Source organism: Panthera uncia, chromosome B1 (genome assembly GCF_023721935.1).
Source record: "Panthera uncia isolate 11264 chromosome B1, Puncia_PCG_1.0, whole genome shotgun sequence".
NCBI lineage: Eukaryota > Metazoa > Chordata > Mammalia > Carnivora > Felidae > Panthera > Panthera uncia.
In genome coordinates this window covers 19052917-19069565 of record NC_064811.1, presented here as the reverse complement: position 1 = coordinate 19069565, position 16649 = coordinate 19052917, and the positions used below count along the sequence as shown (strand labels likewise).

Genomic DNA, 16649 nt, shown 5'->3' with positions numbered 1-16649 from the left:
TACTAGCAACTCCAGTACTTTCATTAAATGTTAATTTGGTAATTTTTCCCCCCCTTCCGGACAGGTTGGTGAAAATTGCCCCTCAATATTATGACATGAGCAATTTCCCACAGTGTGAAGCAAAGAGACAGTTGGACCGCATCATTGCCAAACTTCAATCCAAGGAATATTCACAGTACTGAATTCAGTGCTTAGAACTGAAGTTATTCAGAGGACAGCTTTAAAAGATGAATGAACTCAAAAGTTCAAGTTGTGCTCTTCACGTTGGTTCAATAATGGCCTTTATTTGAAAGCTTTTTAATTTTTCTTTACAGTAAATATTCCATTCTGATTTCATAAATTAAACATTTATGCCTCCCTTTTGTGTTGACACTGTAGCTCATACTGGAAAAGTCGATCAATGTTTTGCAGTTTATTGAAAGTAGTTCTATATATAACAATGTTATAAGCATTTCTTTAGAAATGGTTGAAAATGCTTCTAAAATGTGATTATCGACCATGGTATGCATGATCGTTGTAATTGTTGACATTCCTTTTAGAAGTTGTGAAATGTTACAACTTGTGCTTATGTAGACACAATCTTCTGTCTCAGTACAGAGGCACTGACTTCAATAAAGTCTATTTATACTAATTTCAGCCAAAGCACTTTGATATCTTTGTTCTAGTCTCTTTATGGCTTCTTCTCAAGCATGGGGCTATTTTTTTAAATTGTAAGTATACCATGATTACATACTTAGCATCGGTCCACAATCTTTCCTACTTCCGTAGAGAAAGTAGTCATTAAAGCAGTATTTTCAAGAACATAGTGTGGCACTTTGTTAGGTTAATCAGGGTGTGGTCTAATGGGATAAAAGTATATGGTTTTCATTCACAAGGCAGAGTAATGAATAGCTTTCTCTGGTCTTAAAGTTTATTTCATAAGGCTGATTTTGCACCACATTTTTAGTAGATCTTTTCTATACAAGAGAAACACCCTAGCTTCTGAAACCAACATGTATTTGTATTAAGTAGATAGTAGGGAGTGATGTTATGTTACAGATCTTAGTCCATTTTACTAGAGTCTTGGTGTTGGATAGTTTATGCAGTCTACAAAGTAATTAGTGTGTTAAAATGTGAATTTGACTTTCCATTTCCTGTGACAGGCAGTAGACAAGTTAAAAACACCTTTTTAACAGCAAATGAGGTGTTTGGTGTGACCCATCAAAGGGCCTGTAATAAATCACTTCCTTTCACTTAAAGATTAAATACTGTACTCATTAATGTCTGGACTCCCGTCTTCTCTTCCTCCCTCTCTTTTACAAATATTTAAATGTTAAAGGGAATTTATAGGTGTGTGTAGTTGGAATTTAAATGTACCTTGAAGCATACATCTTAACGCAGTTTAAGGGCGTTAATTGGGCAGATTAGAATTTTTCAGGCTGTATACTTTTTAGTGTGTAGGTAGCTGTTCTTAAACGATGCCGGTGGCTTAGAAGAGTTCAGATGCTTCTGGAAATGCCTCATGTTCTTTTCATGGAATAATTTACATGCTGAGATGATATTTTAGGTTACCCTAACAATTTATTCTGCTTTAAGTATTGGCAACATTATCTGCTAGAATTTTTTTATTTTTATTTATTTATTTTTTTTTAGATTATGTTAAGAAAATCTGGGCACTTAGATTTGTTTCCCCTAAACCGGCACCTTTTGCCAAAGTATTATGTTGCATTTTTTTTTCAGTTGCATCTTCTTATAATGTGACCATCTATCTAGTTTTAAATAGATGTCAGTGTCGCGTGTGTATTGTTTAATCTTGTGCTTTTTAAAATCCTAAATGAGACCATTAAGTTTTCTTCACGAGAAACTCAAGTTGCCATGCTGATGTAAAGAACGCAGGTTGGCATTTGGCAGAGTTTCTAGGAGCAGCCAGTGCTCTTTACATCTTGGTAAGTGATGAGTGTGCACTGGGAGTGGCTATGTGGAAACGGTAGCGCGAGCTGAGCTCTTTTTTATTCTGCCCTCATGCCCACCCCACTGTTCAGTTTTGCAAGCCCGGCCACATCTGACCAAAGCTGTGAGTCTTAAGCACTGATGTTATTCACAAAGGTGTGGCTCTTAAAACTGGTGTCCTTTAACCCATTTATTGTAGGCTTGCCAATTGGATACAAAAATGGTTACAATTTCCCTTGTTTACCTAGGTGGTTACAACTATCAAATGAATCCCCTCAGTGGTGTGGAACAAGAAAATTAAATGTAAAACGTTGTCCCTAATACTGCGAAAATCTTTCTTGATGATCTTGTTTTCTTGAAGAATTCTTGCCTCAAAATAGTGGAGCTGCTTTTTGTTGTGAATGTAGCATAAGAAAGGAAGGCCATCAGCAAGTAGAGATTTGGCAACAAGTTGAGGAAATGAACTCAACGTGGGGGAATAGGACGAAATACACCCCTCCAGTCACACTACTTAGCCAGAACCCCACAAAACAGAAAGCATATGACTTAGTCGTAGGATTTGAGGCTTGTAAGGTAACACAAACACCTTCAGATTCTCTTGTGCATAATTTTGATGGCTATCTCCTGTGTTCAGATACTTTAAAGAAAACCATTACTTTCGAAGACATCTTAATAGTTTGCTAGAAATGCTGAGTTAAAATTTCTTTCTCTGTGACTAATTGTTCCTATTTCTTGCTTTTAGAGCAAAGTTAGTTAAATAAGGATGTTTGTTTTACTGCATGATGCTATTTAGATACTTAACTTTGTCTTCTTTCTTTACTCTGATTTAGGCCGAAGAGCCTGTTTTCCCCTCTTCGGTATGGTTGCTAGATAATCCTGAATATTCCTGATTCTGCTAGGTATTCTTTGGATTGTAGTCAGTACTGTGGTCTCAACTGGGCAGTAGCCAGTACTGTGGTCTCAACTGGAACTTGTATTTCTCAGGGGACCAGACAGGACATCATTTCTGTTAATGCAGCTTATGATCACATTAACCGTTCAAACATCCGCCGCATACTTTTGGTTCATATTAATCTTACCGTAAATTTCAGGTCTCTAATTTTTATGTGATAGTTTGGCATGTGGCTCAGGGCCAAGAAAAGACCCTCACAGACCGTGGGCATTGATAATCTTCAGAGACCTCACCATCTAGTGAATTTAAAAATAAAGTTGACAGATTTGGTATGTACCTATTTAAGCAATGATTTGAATTTTAAAACTTCCTTTTATCTTAGAGAAGGGGGGGGGGGGGGGGAGTTGTGTTCTTAGGTATTTAGAGTGATGCGCCAGCCCTGTACCGATGGGTAAGATGGCCCCGTAGAGAACCATTGTGCAGGTGGTCAAGTAGTTTATCTTGCACTGAGAACATGCTGCTGCAGTGACTTCTGATTCCTTCTCTTGGAGTACACTGGCTACATTATGGACACTGGTTCGCTTGACCGAATTCTCTAGCTTGGACTTGGCGATTGCTCATTTCTAGAGTATTTGAACCAAAGTTAGCAAAAGCAGTTCTCTGTCACCACCTCTGTTACCAGTTGCGTGCTAAATGTAGCCCAACCTGGGAGTTCTTAGGTTTGGCAAGTTTTCTTACATTTTTTGCTTATATGTGGGCTTATTTTTTATTCTCTCTTAAAAGATGCTGTTTTTTGTAGGGCCTTCATTTGTAATTATAGTAGGTTGTAGTAAATGGAACGTGATGGAGAACTCAAGTCATAAACTTGGCAAAGCCACATTTAAATAACTTGGGGTGTTTTTGTTTGTTCTTATTTTTGTTCTTTCACATTCTCCCTGATAGCAGCGATTTCATTTCATTAGTAGTATTCCTTCATAGGATTTCTCTAGAAATTACTTAGTGGTACTGATGGTTGTTCATTTTATTAAGCACCAGCTCTTAAAGGCATTGCGTGGGATTATAAAGAGTAGATTCATAATTCAGAGATCATCTCAAATTATGGTCTAGTTAAAAAATGTGCAAAGGTCTGAATATAAAGCATGGTATAATGACTGTGATAAGACGGATCAAAGAGCTATAGGTATCAGGAAGGATGGGTTATAAGTAAGCAAGTGTTGTCACAAAATCCCTGATGGTATTTCAAACAAAACTGGAAATAACAAAATGATGGGTGAAATCTTCCTTTTAGAAATCTGTAAAATTTTTTTCTTAACACTTAAAGCTGGATTCTGGGCAGCCACTTGCAACTTCTGGGTTAAGGAATCGGGAAATTTTGTGGAGGAGTTTTAGTTGGACCTCACATAATAGGCTTTCAATCAGCACGGAGGATTTCTTAGACGATTAACAGGATTTCAGGCCAAGAGTCATAGTTCAGACCGTTTTTAAAGTTACGCTTTAATTGATGCATAGTTTACTCAAATGATCCCCCCCCTTTTTAGGTCTTCAGTGTTAAGTGTGAACAGTTTATGCAGTTGTGTGATCATCACCACAGTCTACACAGCATTTTCATCAACCGAGAGGGCTTCCTTTCCCCTGTTCTTTGTAGCAGGTCCTCTTGCCCCACTCCCCAGTGCTCTGCAACCACTTAACTTTGTCCTTCTGTTTTTGCTTTTTCCAGAATGTCAGAAATGGGATGGTACTTACTGTATGCGGTTTTGTATCTGGTTTCTTTCATTACTTTTAAGATTTCATCCATACTGCACGTATCAGTGCATTCCTGTTGATTGCTGGATAATGGTCCATTATGTATGTACCATATTTGTTCATGCATTTATTAGTTGCTAGGAAGTTGGGTTATTTCCAGCTTTTGGCTATTGTGAGTAAAACTGTTTGCATGCAGACCTTTGTATGGATATGGGTTTTTATTTCTCTTGGGTTGTAGGATACGTGCATGTTGGATTTTAGGAGAAGGTGCCAACTAGTTTTTCAAAGTACTGTACCTTTTTGCCGTCCCACCGGCAATGTACAGGTGTTTTAGTTGCCCTGCAGCTCACCAAAACCTGGTAGTTACCCATTTTTGTTTTCTGTTGGCCATTGTAGTAGGTATATCTTAGTTCTTCATTGTGGTTTCAGTTTACATTTCGCGAATGACTAATACTTAGCGGTGTCAAGCATCTTTTCTTGTGCCCGTTTGCCATTCATATCTCCTCTTTGGCGAAGTGACTGGTCGCATCCTTCACTCTTTTTAAAATGAGTTTTATCGTGGAGTTTAAGAGTCCTGGGTGTTCTGGATCTAAGTTCTTACTGAGATGCACGTTTTGCAAATGTCCCCGCCTGCTGGCTTTCATTTTCTTAAGAGTCTTTGTAAAAACAGAACTTTTAAATACTGTATAAGTCCAATTTATCCTTCCTTAATTCCTTTAATGGTTTGTACCTTTGGTGTTCAGGGCCAGTTTTGATGGTCTCTTAAAGGGACAGCAAGGAGCGTAGTTTGGCTGGAGCATGTTCTCTAAACTGTTAGAGAAACGGTTAAAGAAGGCTATTTAGGTGATACAGAAAAACACTTCATAAGGTAGACCATCTCCTTTTAGAGAGCTGCAAAACAGGGCAGAAGGCCACAAGCTTTTACAGGATAAAGAATAAAGAACAAGGGGAGACAAGTAGAAAATGTCTGGTTGTCAGCCACGTAGACAACCTTGTTTGAGGTGAGAAGGCCCAGAGTTGGCTTGACGTTTGGCATTTCTGGTCAAACCAAAATTAACCTGACTTGGTTTGCTGATGTGGCACTCCGGCCAGGAGTGGCTCCGTTTGGGTCCTAAAATTTATTTCAACGATATAGAGTAAGGACAGATGAGGTTGTGAAGGTAGGTTGGGGTTGAGTCACGGAGGGCTTTGGAGGCCAGGTTGAGAGTGGATCTGAGTTCAGCAGAGAGGATAGAGTAGGAGGTGGGCATTGGCCGCCGCTCGAAAAAATACTATAACCTAAGTAGTGAGATTAAACTGAACAGAAGAGTAAGAGTGAAAGAGCAAGAGACAAAGTAGTGATACAAAGAAAAAATAGTGATTAAAGACAGCTGGTTTAGCGTGTGAGTGAACGAATGAGTGGCGTGCCAGTTGTGAATCCAGACTTGAGAGCGTTTTATGGAGACCCTAGCTGCCGCTAGAAGAAAAATGGCAGAAATTTACAGACAGAATCCTTCGTAAGGGAATGGGCGAGATGAAGGAGAGACCGAGAGAGAGAACGATTCTTGCCGCTTCGTGTTGCAGGAAGGTGGGATGGATGAGGGCTGTGCATGTTGAAGAAGGCCACCGGCTTTGGTAGTTTGGCCTTCAGCCACCTTACATAGGGATTAAGGTGGAGGCTGCAAGCAGGTAGCCAAGAGAGCCGGAGGCAGCCTGCCCGTCTGCCTCACGTAGCCCTGATGGGGCATTTCAACCCAAAATACCCGTAGGTCTGGCCAGGACAGGCCTTCCTGACGTTTAAGCGTGGCACTTGAGGTAATCTGCTACTCTGGGGTTATGGCTGCCCCCTGTAGGTAGGTGCCTCTTCTGGTTTGCCAGACCCCCTTGCCTTCATTCACTCTGCCACCCCCCTGGCCTCTGTAGGCGATGTTGAGTGAGAGAGGGTTTTGAAGTGGAAAAGACTTGCAAAGGCTACTTTTTACAAGAAGTCGTATGGTTAGGATTGAGATCAAGAGGAGGGATCCTGTTTTAGGGGCGCCTGGGTGGCTCAGTTTATTGAGCATCTGACTGATTTCGCTTCACATCGTGATCTTTGGGTTTGTGGGTTTGAGCCCCGCTTCAGGCTCCATGCTTCAGTGCATTGCCTGCTTGAGATTCTCTGTCCCTCTCTCTGCCTCTGCCCTGTTCATCCATCTTAACATGTTGTGGGGGGAAATTTCAAATTAATGTCTCAGGAGAGAGTGGGGTTGAGGCCAAGCTTGGTTGCGTTCACCTTAGAAATGAGAAAATTTCCTTAGAAAGATATTAGGATAAAGAAGGGACAGTTAAGGGACCTCAACTCAAATGGCCTCTTAGGGGGAGAGTGCAGGGATCAAGTTCAGGCTTGAGGGAGGGGAGTAAGTAATGTGTGAAGTTGACAATGGATTTCTTCTTTGGTTCCTCTTCTGTGGTCTTAGCCTGGGAATGGAAAAATCGGGAGAAGGCTGTGCAGCCTGATAGGGGTGCCTAGGCGTGAAGAAATGTGGTAAAATCTTTAAGATCTTGCCATTAAAAAGAATCATTGATGGCAGCTGTCCCCATAAACTCATCTAGTATCTGTGAATTTTCCTCCTGCCTTGTGCTTCTGTGATGTTTGGTCAGTAGCATTGGTGAATACATTCACTCCACAGTAATGGTTGTGATGTCTTTGCTGAGAAGCCTCTTCATTTCAGCTCATAGATTCATTTTTTATATGAATCGTTGGGCAATTGAAATTTTGTCATAGCCAGATCTGAGGCCTGATGAGTGAAATGAGGCATGCTCTCAATTTTAGGGAGTGACTTACTTAACAACCCTTAATGAATGGAAATTTATTTTGATGCTTACAGAGGTGTGTGTTGTTTTACTTTAGATGTAGAATTGCTAAGAAGTAGAATTGCTAAGGCTAGATTGTGGGCAATATTTCAGCCTTATTGCACTAGGTCTGTTTAGTGTCTTATCAAAGAACCTTGTATTTGATTCATAGGATTTACCTACCAGGGCTAACGTTGTTCTTTAAAAGGGAAACATTTTAATTTTTGAGGAATGATAAACTCGTCAGTAAATTGTAGCAGAAATGATGAGAAATTTCATCTCTGAATGGTGATCATGTATGTATGACATTACTTGAGTATATTTGCCCTTAATTGTACAATCTCAGTTCTCCTTAGTGTAAAAACATACAGTACTATTTTGTAAAATACTTAAACATTGTTAAAGCTTTGTATTTGGTGGTTTTGTGTAATCATTACTTCCCCAGATTAATTAATGAAAGAAATTTCTTTGATTTAAGATCGTTAATGTTTTATTATTTACCTTTTTACATTTAAGAGGGGCTGTATTGATGATGTTGAAGATAGTTTTTAAGCTTTGAATGTCTGTCTGCACTTGCCTTCTGGAGACCTTTAATCGCCTTCAAGAAATATAGGACTTTGTACAGAAACTAATGACTGATTGCTTTAGAGTTGTCCCTTTAAAATAATGTAATTATTAGGATCCGCTCATGTCAACTCTGGTACAAGATGTCTTGTTTGCAGGGTGAAACACATTTCCCCATTTTTGCTTTATTAGTGGAGAAGTGTAATAATGGGTACCTTTTATTGTAGAGGACTGACACGAGTCGATTGCTCTTGCAGGTTGTGGTCATGTTTTCACTAAGAAATAGTAAGATAGACTGAAGGCAGTAGAAATGATCAGGCATGGTGGAGGAAAAGAGAAAGCAATCAATAGCGACTTTTAAAATAGTTCATGGGAACTCTTCAGAGTCCTTTATCAGAACCGAACCTTACAACTCTGGGGTATATTCCATTATTTCCATTTTTCTGGGGTGGAGGGGTACTGAGTTCCAAGGTCCTGTGGCCACTTAACAGCACAACTGGCTATTCCTTACTCTGCCTAAGGGCCCCTGTACTACATGATTTTCCCCTGAGCTGTCTACCAGGGAGCTTGGATATATAAAGCCAGTTTGGAGTTTTTGATCTGCTGCGTGGTCCTAAGATTGTGATGCCCGTAAGTTTAGAGCACTATCTGAATTGTGTATTAGGCATCTCTATGACCACAGTTTTCCATTCTGGTTTAATGTTCACCAGAAAATGGAAAGGGGACTTTATTGTATCCCTGGTCCTCTCCTTAAGTGGGGCTGTAAGGGTCTGATAAGGATACCTTTTTTTAACTGGTAATTTGTTTATTATAGTGTGGGTTTTCAGTGCAACCTTCTCCTGATTGTGTTTTCAGAATGGATCAGTGAATATAATCTGAAGGGAAGTCTGAAGCGAACATAATCCAAAAGTCATTTGTTCAGTTTTGGGATTAGAAATATTTCCAACCGGGGTGCCTGGGTGGCTCAGCCAGTTGAGTTGTACAATCCTTGATTTTGGCTCAGATGATGATCTCCTCATTCATGAGATCGAGTCCCCGCATCAGGCTCTGTGCTGAGCACACGGAGCCTATTCAGGATTCTGTCTCTCTCTCTCTCTCTCTCTCTTCCTCCCACACTTGCATGTACTCTCTCTCTCGCGCGCTTTCAAAATAAATAAACTTAAAAAATATACTAGTGAGAAATGTTTGCAAACCAAAGTGAAGCGTGTTTATTTCCTCCTGCTCATTCACACTAAACTGCTTTTCCCCGTGACTTGGAGCCATCGTGATGATAGATTGTCTCTCTCATTTCTCTACTTTCAGTACAGAGTATTTGAGGCTGTTTTTCTCCACCAGGCTGGGCGTCCTAGAGCTGTGTTGCTTGTCTCTGTCCCTAGTACCTAACCCTAGGCCTGGTATGAAGTAACTCTTCAGCAGATATTTTACAAATACGACTTCTGTGGCTTTCTTGGGTTTGGTTTTTTATATCACTGTTCCCTTATTACTGGCAGTGATAGAACTTAAGACTTCCTACTCTTTTCACCCATTAGACTAAAAAGCAGATTGTTCAAGGGTATGTAATGGAATGGGGCAAGAATATGATGTAATGCACTTTGGTAAACAGACCGGATTTTATTTTTTCCTTTTCCAATCAGGTTTTAAACCCCATCTCTGCCCTTACCCAGCAGTAAGATTGTGGATTTGTGACTTACCCTAACCTGATTCCTCATTTGTATAAGGGGAGGCTTGATTATAGTACTTTACATAAAGTGTTCGGTTCACTAAATGAAATAACCCAGAACTTCTGGTCCAATGGATGCCCATAATTGACAGCTTTTCCTATTCCACTGTTAAACATATGAATTAAGTAGGTATTTTGTGGGGGCCTTAATAAAGCTCTATTTTTTTTTTTTTTTTTAAACGTATTTGTTTTGAGAGAGGGGCAGGGGAGGAGTGAGAGAATCCCAAGCAGGCTCCCCGCGGGCAGCACTAGCAGTGTGGAGCCTGACGTGGGGTTTGAACTCCTGTACCGTGAGATCGTGACCTGAGCCGAAACCAGGAGAATCAGCCACGTAATCAACTGAGCTATCCCGGCGACCCAAACCTCTGTTCTTTATATGGAACTTGAAATAATTATTGTGACCTCTTTCCAGAGATCGGTCTTGCTTTTTCCCTGACTCTTTGGATTCTCGTGAAGTCCCTTGGAAAGAGATTCCCCTGTGTAAACATCGATACTCTGCTGTGACCAAGACAAGCAGATCTGCGTCACCTGAATGCTTTCCCTTCTTGATTTCATGGTAGGGGATGCTTTCAGGGAAGTATCCGGAATGTATTGGATGTATTGAAAGGAATCACAAGCTTTTCACGGGTAATCCAGATTGTATTTATGTATTGACAGAGTGTAGTGTCTGTGACTGTACCTGTTGATAGATCTTGTGCTCCAATCTGCTGAAGTCATCATCTGATTTACAAATAAATGACCACAAAGTATTGATGTACTGGGTGAACTCAGCATCATGCCCTCTTTAAACCTCTAGTTGAAGTTTCCAGGGGAAGGCCTTACTTGTTTTTCTTTTCCTTTTTTTTTTTGTTTACGTTTATTTATTTTGATAGAGCATGTCACACGAGCGGGGGAGGGGCAGAGGGTGAGGGAGAGGATTCCAGACAGGTTCGCACTGTCGGTGCAGAGCTCCACGTGGAGTTCTATCCCACAGACTGTTGAGCTCATGACCTGAGCCGAAATCGGAGTCGGACGCGTAACCGACTGATCCACCCAGGTGCCCCAGGCCTTACTTGTTTTGACCTTCGTTTTTAGTCTCACGACAAGGGTTTTGGCACAGTGAGGCAGGCAGGAGCAGGTGTTCAGACTTACAGAAGGGTTTTGGAACTGTTTGGCATAAATTATTATTTTTCCTCTGTAGCATTTCTTTTCGGTCTCATAAAGGAAGGAAGAAAAAAAATAAAACTTAAATGGCATGAGCTTGTTATATTTCATATTAAAAAGTAATACCGATAGCTTTTATTACTGATAGCTATTGTATGGGTATATCTAGAGAAGTACTTTTTCAAAATTCACTGATGTTACGAAAGGGAGTATCAGGTATTACTTGCCCAACTTCTTCCGTTAGCAAATATATAAACACCATTGATCATATATTCATATTTATTATTACTAAATCATATCTGAAAAATACAAAGACTGATAGTGACCTAAGAGTTTTCCATGGCCATTGGCTTTCCCACAGAATTCCTAGGCCTGCTTAGCTTTAATCTTTGTAAGTTAGTTTCAAAGTTTTGCTCTTTATTAAAAAAAAAAAAAAAAGCTTAGATAAGTGGCAGTTCATCACTTCCCAGGGCCCATCCCTCTTTTTATTTCCAAGTCATTATCTAGGTTCTGAATACAGCGTTGCCACCCTGGTTTGTTTTTTTTTTTTTTTTTTCCCCCTACTGTTCTGCACTAAAATATTTGAGATAAGTCCTTAGTGTTGAGGAAATCCTGAATCCTAGAGCCGGGGGGTTAAAAGAAATACAGTGACAGGCTATGAAATAGTGTTGTCATAACTTATCAGTGGCTTGTAAATAGGGTAGTTGCCTTGTGACACCATTTTGAGTGAAGGCAGTTTAATTGCGTTGGCTCTGTTTAGATAAGCATTTGGGATCCACAGTCAAATGTGTGAATGCTGTGGTTTAAAGTACTCCCTTATATAAGATTTGATTTCTTAAGTGATTTTTCTTTCTAAGTTCTATTTTATATCAAAAGTTATTTTGGACAATGTCTTTCACTATGTACCTGGAGAAAGAAACGTCACCTACAAAATGTATGTAAATCCAGTGACTGTAAAAATTGGAAATTTGCAACATGAATGACAGTTGGTGATTTCACCCCATGTGTCACCCCTCACCCCCCAGTCCTGTGGAAACAATTAAACAATTCTAAGAATTTGTAATTTTTTACTTGTGTTCTTTTTCCTTGAAGAAGACTTCTTCTCTGTTGAGTGAAGATTCTAGAGTCTGGGCATATCACATTCACGCTTCCAGCCTCATTGCTTCCTGCAGCATAAACAGTCAACACTTAAACCACTGAGCATTTGCCAGGATACTCGTAGAGGAAGGCTGCAGCTATTTGAGCTAATTTTTGCATGCTTTGTCAATTCAGATTTTCTACTAGGTTGAAAATCCACTTTGGTTTGCAGTGGTGATGGGTTTTATCCTCTGATGATTCAACCTTTTCGATTTTTGAAAGAGAGAAGCTTTAACCTTAGCAGTCATGTATGTAGCACTTTAAAATTCAAAACAAGAATTTGACTCTGACTCTTAAAATGATACCGTGTGTTTTGCTTCTGTGGAATGGGAGGGCCAAATGGATAGTTAGTTTCTGTTGGGATTGCAACGGCTGTCATAAAATCAAAGAGAGTGCTGGAAGGGACCTCAGAAGTCCTTGATTTCAGACCCTCATTTTCAGAGAAAACCAAGGCCTTGAGATAACCAAATTCTCTTCAAGGTCATTCAGTTTATTTTGTCTCCTCATTCCGAGTCAGGGCTTTCCCCCCATATCCAGTTACATACATGGTGGCTTTTAGTTCCACCTAATTTTCTGCTTTCCCCAAATAAACAAAAGTGGCTTTTGAACTGTACCGGCGGCATTAAAAGACCGTGGATGATAGTTACCAAAACTTGTATGTGTGCATTATTTTAGTTATTTCACCATGAAGGAAGTTTTGAACCTTTAGCTAATTTTCTAATCACGTGATTAGGATCTGATATGGCTGTAAACTATTGACCCTTTAAAACTAATGATCTAGTTTATTTTTTTTTTTTCATTAAATTTTTGGATAATGCATACCATTTTCTGACTTTCTTAAGAAGGAAAAATCTGTTGAACTCTGGAAGAAAAGCACATTTCAAACACATTTTGATTTGCCCTATCATTTTTTGAACACTACTTTTATGTTACAGGTCTTGTGCTGATTAAGCACTTAACATGCACTGAATTTAATCCATTTTTCACAAAGGCCCAGCCAAGGAAAACTAGGCCCTGTGAGGTTATGTAACCTGCCAAAGGTCTAGGACTGGTGAGAGCTGCGTTTTAAACTTTGGTAGTGCAGGTGGAGGGTAGGGAGAGCAGACCCCAAAGCCCCATTAACTTCTCCCTCCAGCCATGTTCTCCCCAGTCCAAACCAGTGCGAAGCCGGCCTTCGTTGTCCTATCTCTGTGCCTCTTGGGACATGGTCTCTTGAAGGCCCAGGCTTTATGGAGAAATCAAAGTTTTACTCCACCCTTAATTTGCATCCCTCCTGCCTCGGTCTTGCCAAGTTTGGCAAATGTCAAAGTATATGCCCAGCCAGTCACATCATCATTTGAATTCTCAGTCCGTTCCTACCATTCCCATCCCAGGGATTTCCCGTTTCTTGGCATTCCCGGCTGTGCATTATCAGAGATCTTGTTAGATTTTTTTTTCTTCTGCATTTCCAGGTGTTGTACGAAGCTCTCAGGTTATCTGGGTCTAGAATTGTTGGATGTAGAGGTTAATCGCTCCTCCATCTTTAATCAGAAGAAACGAATGAGGCCCCATCACTGTGCTGCCTAATGAATTATTTGTACAGATGTCGAAAAGATAAATAGTAGTTGATGCAATCAGCTGGGTGAAAGTTTAGTAAACTCTCCCTGACATATTGACATACTTGGGCCAGCCGATTAGTCCTGTCCTTTTAGCAGATCTCACGAGTTCTATTGGCGCTGTTAAGTGGGGTTGATAAACCATGTCTATTTATTTTCTTTTTGCCCGAAGCCCGACACCCCGTGGTCAGGCTTGGAAACCAAAGCATTTCTTTGGGGGGTTAACTAGGAAAAAGAGAGTTCGGTTCTTGGCCTCCTGCCTCCCGCTTTTAGCTCCACCGCGGAGGAAGTAGCTGAAATACTGAGCCAGGGGCCAGACCAGGAGAGCCACACGGTTCTTGAGACTCCTCTACGTTATCCCTTCACAGGGACTTGCCTTGAGGAGGTGGGGATTCTGAATCGCTTCTTTGCCCATTGTCCTTGTTACTCGAGAGCTGAGCCTCTGTTCCTTCCCTGATCTTTCAGAGAGGCATCAAGTGGGGTCTCATCATTCACTTGGGCGGTGGGGGGGGGGGGGGGGGGGGGGGGGTTAGACTCTAAAGTCATTTCTTAAGGCTAAAATCATTATATAGTTCAAATTAAATCTCCCCGTAGAGGGGAGATGTTAGAGATACATGCTGGACTATTTCAAGAGGGGAAATGTGGCCATTTCCCCCTTCAATGTTGGAAGATTACAATTTTTAAGCTAAGAATTGGTATAGTTGACCTTCATTCAGAGTCCATTTACAAGAGTCCCGCTCTTCATGAAGACGCGCTTTAAGAGGCAGGCAAGCCTTGAGCTAAGCAGGTGGCAGATTCACACCTCCTCTATTTCATAAGACTCAAGGCCCTCTCTCACGTGTATTTTCTCTGACTTCGTTCTGGTCTTTGGTGGACAGCTTATAATTGAATTAATCGCATTTAACTAATTAATCGCTGTCTTGGGTTTTGTGAGAATTAAGTTGGGTAGTAGTCATGGTGACGAACGCTTTTGTGAACCGTAAGATCCCTGTGGTAGTCGTGAAGGCAGTCCTCCAGATATTTTTGGTTCCAGGAGTACGGTGGGTTTTCGCATGCCCCGGGTGATTTGCTTGAGCCGACGGGACGGAGCAGAAGTGACAGGGGCACATCTGAGTGGAGGCTCTAAGAGCACAGGGTGCCCTTCCCGGGCTCCCTCTCCCTCGGCCCCGGCAACTTGCCAGTGGAGGGGACACAGCAGAGTTCCCAGATGACCTCAGGTGGAGATGAGCAAGAAATAAACTTGGGCTACAGAAGCCACTGACGTTTGAGGACTGTTTGTTCTTAAAATATAACCCTACCCTGCCTCATGTGCACGGAACGCACACGGGTCTTACTTGGTATTGTGCTGTCTGACCTACAGGCCTAACCAATCAATTAAGCCTTAAGGTAAAGGCACAGCTGTGAGTTGTATCTACAGTGAAATCTTTTAGGGACACCTGGCTGGCTCGGTTGGTAGAGCATGGGACCCTTGATCTTGGGGTCGTGAGTTCAAGCCCCACGTCGGGCATGGAACCTGCTTTTAAAAAAAAAAGAGTCTAGGGCATCCTGGGTGGGTCAAGTCAGTTAAGCGTCTGACTCTTGGTTTTGGCTCAGGGCATGATCTCCTGGTGTGTGAGTTCAAGCCCTGGGTCTCACGGAGCCCTCTTGGGATTCTCTCTCTCTCTCTCTCTCTCTCTCTCTCTCTCTCTCTCAGCACCCCTCCCCCACAGTGTGCACACACTGTCTCTCAAAAGAAATAACGTCTTTTTTTTTTTTTTAATTTTTTTTTTCAACGTTTTTTTTTTTTTTAATTCATTCCTGGGACAGAGAGAGACAGAGCATGAACGGGGTAGGGGCAGAGAGAGAGGGAGACACAGAATCGGAAACAGGCTCCAGGCTCCGAGCCATCAGCCCAGAGCCTGACGCGGGGCTCGAACTCACGGACCGCGAGATCGTGACCTGGCTGAAGCCGGACGCTTAACCGACTGCGCCACCCAGGCGCCCCAGAAATAACGTCTTAAAAAAGAAGAGGCTAAAATGAAATCTTAGGTCTTAAAAGTCATCATAGATCCAAGATCCTCCGAGGATATGTTTCTTTCATTCCTGATTTCCACTAACCTAACGCCACGGGCCCTTGTTGATAAGACAGACTTGCCTTCCAGTCCTGGATCCACTGAGGAAATTACTTACCCTTGCCGTTTTGTCATCTAAAATGGGGAAAGTATTGGGGCGCCCGGGTGGCTCAGTCGGTTGAGTGTCCGACTTCGGCTCAGGTCATGATCTCACAGCTCGTGGGTTCTAGCCCTGTGTCAGGCTCTGTGCTGACAGCTCGGAGCCTGGAGCCTGGAGCCTGCTTCGGATTCTTTGCCTCCCTCCCTCTCTGCCCCTAACCCACTCGCATTCTGTCTCCGTCTCTCTCAAAAATAAATCAACATTAAAACAATAAAATGGGGGAAGTATTGGCATCTACTTCTCATACATATGTATTAGTATATATTAAGCATAAAAATATGTAACATATTTAAAGAACGTAGTTCCTAGCCATGGAACAAGTACCCAATAGATTATTATTGTGGCTTATTTGTAAATGACTAGGAACTATGCATCAGGTAGAGCAGGAAAGAAAGTCCCCTTTGCAGTGAAGCCAGCCCAACCTCTACAAAGTTTGAGAAGCAACTAGCCCAAGTTCTCACGTGTAGGCCTAGGATCCATTTTCCTCCTCCAGATTTAATTTTCTTCTCATTCCATGCTGTCTCCTCTTTAAATTTCAGTTTCGTTACACCAGGTGTCATTCCCTTAAATTAGCCAAGAGGAATGAGTTGGGGGCCTTTGTGAGGCTAAGGTAAGCACTTGGGGAATGAAAACACTAGGCTACCCAGTCCCGCCCAACCCCCCTCCCCAGTTACGCCTCTGGAACTGCCTCCAGCTGTACCCAGTCTGCTTCTCCCTTCTTAGAATTATTCTGTTGAGTGACATGGCTCAGGGCTTGGGGACGTTAAGGGTGGGACGTTTGGAGTGGTTCTTAAGGCCCTGGCTCCCAGCACTTGCACAGCTGTGGGACTTCACATCTGGGTGGTGCAACAGGTGCTTCTAGAAGCTCTAAGGGGAGGCAGGGAAACAGGTTGTCCTCTAGAGC

The 16649-nt window shown here is 41.7% G+C and overlaps 1 protein-coding gene across 1 annotated transcript in view; it reads left to right on the top strand.

Annotated features, from left to right (window-relative positions):
* Positions 1–10252, top strand: part of DHX15 (DEAH-box helicase 15) — a 71440-nt gene extending 61188 nt beyond the window's left edge. The window contains exon 14 of the mRNA XM_049630390.1: positions 65–10252. Coding sequence (XP_049486347.1) covers positions 65–182 — 118 coding nt within the window. The 3' untranslated portion in view covers positions 183–10252. The remainder of the gene's footprint in view (positions 1–64) is intronic.
* The last annotated feature ends 6397 nt before the right edge of the window (positions 10253–16649 follow it).